The sequence below is a fragment of the Apteryx rowi genome, unplaced genomic scaffold (assembly GCF_003343035.1).
Source record: "Apteryx rowi isolate R43461 unplaced genomic scaffold, aptRow1 scaffold_530, whole genome shotgun sequence".
Taxonomy (NCBI): domain Eukaryota; kingdom Metazoa; phylum Chordata; class Aves; order Apterygiformes; family Apterygidae; genus Apteryx; species Apteryx rowi.
Genome location: NW_020450795.1, coordinates 594,831 through 598,290, shown reverse-complemented (window position 1 = coordinate 598,290; position 3,460 = coordinate 594,831). Strand labels below are relative to the sequence as shown.

Below are 3,460 nucleotides of genomic sequence, written 5' to 3'. Positions count from 1 at the left end.
CCATGCTGACCCCCCCGGAGCGCGCCGGCGAGCACATGGAGGCCTGCGCCGACATCCCCACTGCCACGTCCTCGAAGCGGGCGCCCCTGCGGAGAGCGGGAGCGTCAGGCGGGCGCCGGCGCGGGGGCCCATCCCGTCCCGTCCCGTCCCATCCTGCCGCCCRCGCTCACGTCAGCAGCTGCGCGTTGTCGTGGGGCAGCCGGGGCAGCAGCTCCTCGCGACGCCACTGCAGGAACCGCTCCAGCGCCGCCCGCCCGCTGCTGCCCACCTTGAACTTGTCGCCTTGGCTCCAGACCTCCACGGCCAGCAGGGCCACCCGCACCCCCAGCGGCTGGAAGAACTGCGGCGGGCACRGGGGGTCAGGAGGGACCCTGCGCACCGCAGCGGGGGGGACCGGCGGCGCCGGCGCGGCCGAGCCCCCAGGGGACCCGGTGGTGACTCACCGTGTCCACCTGGTTGGCGATCTCCAGGGTCCGGGTGCGGACACGCTGCAGGTCGCGGTAGTTTAGGAACTGCGGAGGGCAGGGAAGGGCGTCACGGCGGGGGCCGAGCCGGGGGGGGGCCCCAGCGCCGGGCAGGCCCCCGGCCGGCACTCACCGCGGCGTGGTCCACCACCATCACCAGCTCCACGAAGCGCTGCTCCGCCACCGCCCGCTTGCCCTGGGGACGAGAGCGGGTCAGGGGGCCACCGAGGGGACCCGGGCGGCACCCGGGCGATACCCACCCTCTGCGGCCGGGGCGGCTCCGTCTCCATCTCTGGGGGGGCCGTGGGGCCCGGCCCGCAGGCCCGCGGCGCCAGCCGGACGTCCCGGGGCCGGTACGCCACGTGCCTGCCCGGGGGGCCGCTGACGTCCGGCTCCAGCCCGTAGCTCCTGTTCTCCGACACACGGAGGTGGCCGCTGGGGAGGGGACAGGAGGGGTGAGCGGCGAGGCGGCGGCGGGGCTGGGGGGCCGCRGGGGTCGGGGCTTACCTGAGCCCGGAGCAGGCGCAGAGGCTGGCCCGGGAGCCGGGGAAGCCCTGCACGCTCCCGCGGTAGCAGCAGTGTTCCTGCGGCAGAGAGGGGGCTCAGGAGCCGGCCCGGGGCCGGGGCAGCCCCCTCCCCGCCCCGGAGCCCCTACCTGCTCGCTGGCCTCCTGCGCCACCCGCGTGCCGTTGGGCAGGTAGTAGAGCAGCGCCCCGGTGCCCAGCACCAGCTCCCTGCAAGAGAGACGCGCGGGCCCCCCGGCTCAGCCCGCTCCGAGCGCCCCGCAGAGCGCCGCCGRCCGGGACGCGGAGCGCGGAGCCCGGAGCCGGCTCGGCTCTGCCCCAGCCCGCCCCGTTCCCCAGCCGCCAGCTCACCAGTTTTGCTCCAGCTCCACCACCAGCCGCGTTCCCTCCAGCTCCAGGGCAACCTGCAGCCAGGCAGGGAAGCCCCCCTGGGGCAGGCAGCGGGTCACGGCAGGGCCCCGCGCACCCCGGCCCCGGGTCCCCACCCCGGCCCCTTCCTCCGCGCCCCTCCCCGGCCGGGACCCACCCRGCACGTGCCCACGCGGGAGGGGGCGGAAGGGATCCCCTCCTTGCGCCGCGCAGGAAGCGTCCCTCCCTCGCCAGCGCATTGTGCCGGGGAAGGGGGGTGTTGCACAGAGTCGGCGGCCCCCCCGCCGTCCCCCCCGCGCTTCCTGCCCGGTGCAGCGCGGCCGGAAACCCTGGAGAGACTCGCAATGGCCGCGGGGTGGGCCGGGCCCTTCCGTCCCGGCCAGAGGGGTGCCGGGTGCCAGCTCGCCCCAGCAGGGTGGGGGACCCGGCCGGGGCGCCGAGGGGAAGGGGGATCTGCCGGGGGCACCCGCGCTCCGGCCGCCCCCTCCCCATTCCCACCTGGGCTGGGCAGGAGGCAGCTGGAGGCTCCAGGTGTTCGGTCCCTGCTGGCAATTGGGGCTGGGGGACCCGGATGCCGGTTTCCGGCACCAGGAAGGGCGCTGAGGGTGGTGGCTGTCCCGGCAAGCCCCCATGCGGCAGGGACATGCCGGGGCCACAGCACAGCGCGCGGGCCGGGGGCTCACCTGCACAGCCTCCGCCAGGCTGAGCGTCCGGTCGCCCTGCAGGACCTGCGGCGTCACGTGCCACGAGTGTCCCCACTCCGCATGGCGCTGCCACACGCTGTCACCTGCGYGGGGCAGGAACAGCTCGGTCACCGCCGCTGCCCCCCTGCACCTGCAGCTGCATCCAGGAACAAGCGAGGCCCCAGGAGCCGGGCGTCCCTTCCTCACTGTCCAGCCCCCCCGGCACGGTGCCCTGGGGGCAGGGCAGGAGGAGATCCCGAGTTTGGGAAGGGAGCTCGAGTTTGGGAAGGGAGCTCGGCCCAGCGGTTGGGAAGCAGGAACCAGGATTCCTGCGCTCGCTCCTGGCACTTCCAGGGCTGCCGCTGGGCAAAGTCCAGAGCATCACTAGGCACGAGGAATTAGGGCGCTGGCTTCCATCAAAGTCTCGGAGAAGCCCTGGACGTGGCACCTGCTGCTAACACGCAGGCACAAGGCAGCTGCAGCTCCCGTGCCGAAGCGAGCCCCAGGCCAGTGGGATGGGTTTCCTGGGCGCAGGCTCGGCTCTCTCCCCAGCTCGGGATGCACCCCGCAGCCCCATCCCACAAGGCTGCCAGGCCTGGCAGCACCTCCTGGTCCAGGGCCGCATCCCTTCGCACTCGCTGGGGACCCCCAAGGTGGCCGGCACGGCAGGGGTCCCCGGCCAGGCCCTGACGCACCCGCGTCTGGAGCCGTGTGGTCTAGTACAACCAGCTCGGGGAGCAGGGCAGGGCCAGGAGACCCAGCCCGGCTGACTCAGCCTCCCGCACCCCCTGCGGCCCATCCTTCCTCCCGGCTCTCCGGGACGCCTCCCCGCCCTCCGCGAGGGCTCCCGGCACAGCCGAGGGCTGGGAGGATGCTGGAGCAGCCGGGGCTGTGGCCGGGCACCGGCAGACGCCCCTGCCCACGGCCCTGACGCTGGGCGTCCCCAGGGAGAGCAGAGACCTGGGGCAGAGCCTCCCTCCCCGGGGCAGCCCTGACGGCTCCACAGCTGCACCAAAACCCCGTCCCCAGCCCTGCCGACGACACGGAGAAACCCCCAGGCAGCGACTGCCAAATCGCCCCGTGCCGGTCCTGACGCTGAACGCCCCGCGAAGCCCCTCTCAGCCCTGCGCAGCCCCCTCGCACCCAGGGGCCGGTGGTCACCAACCGCCCCCGAGCGATGCCACGGCCTCCGGCTGCCGCTGCTCAGGGACACGCGGCCCCGTCTCGAAGGACAGGCCCTGCCCGGTCCCCCTGCTCTCCCCGCAGAGCGAGGGGCTGCGGCCAGGCGGGCCGGGCTCCGCACGCTGCCTCCTCCCCGCACGCTCCCCTCGGGGCAGGGACCTGCCGCTCCCGGCGGCCCGGCGCGGCGCGGCCGGCAGAGGCCCCTCGGCACCAGGTGCCTCCCCGCGGCGGGGACACC

The 3,460-nt window shown here is 75.4% G+C and overlaps 1 protein-coding gene across 1 annotated transcript in view; it reads right to left on the bottom strand.

Annotated features, from left to right (window-relative positions):
• ADAM15 (ADAM metallopeptidase domain 15) overlaps positions 1-3,460 on the bottom strand; it is a 9,068-nt gene that overhangs the window by 4,934 nt on the left and 674 nt on the right. The window contains exons 2-10 of the mRNA XM_026080921.1: positions 2,041-2,144; positions 1,340-1,416; positions 1,120-1,198; positions 972-1,048; positions 725-899; positions 598-660; positions 444-512; positions 171-340; positions 6-86 (exon numbers count right to left, since the gene is read on the bottom strand). Of these exons, the coding sequence (XP_025936706.1) occupies positions 6-86; positions 171-340; positions 444-512; positions 598-660; positions 725-899; positions 972-1,048; positions 1,120-1,198; positions 1,340-1,416; positions 2,041-2,144 (895 nt within the window). The remainder of the gene's footprint in view (positions 1-5; positions 87-170; positions 341-443; positions 513-597; positions 661-724; positions 900-971; positions 1,049-1,119; positions 1,199-1,339; positions 1,417-2,040; positions 2,145-3,460) is intronic.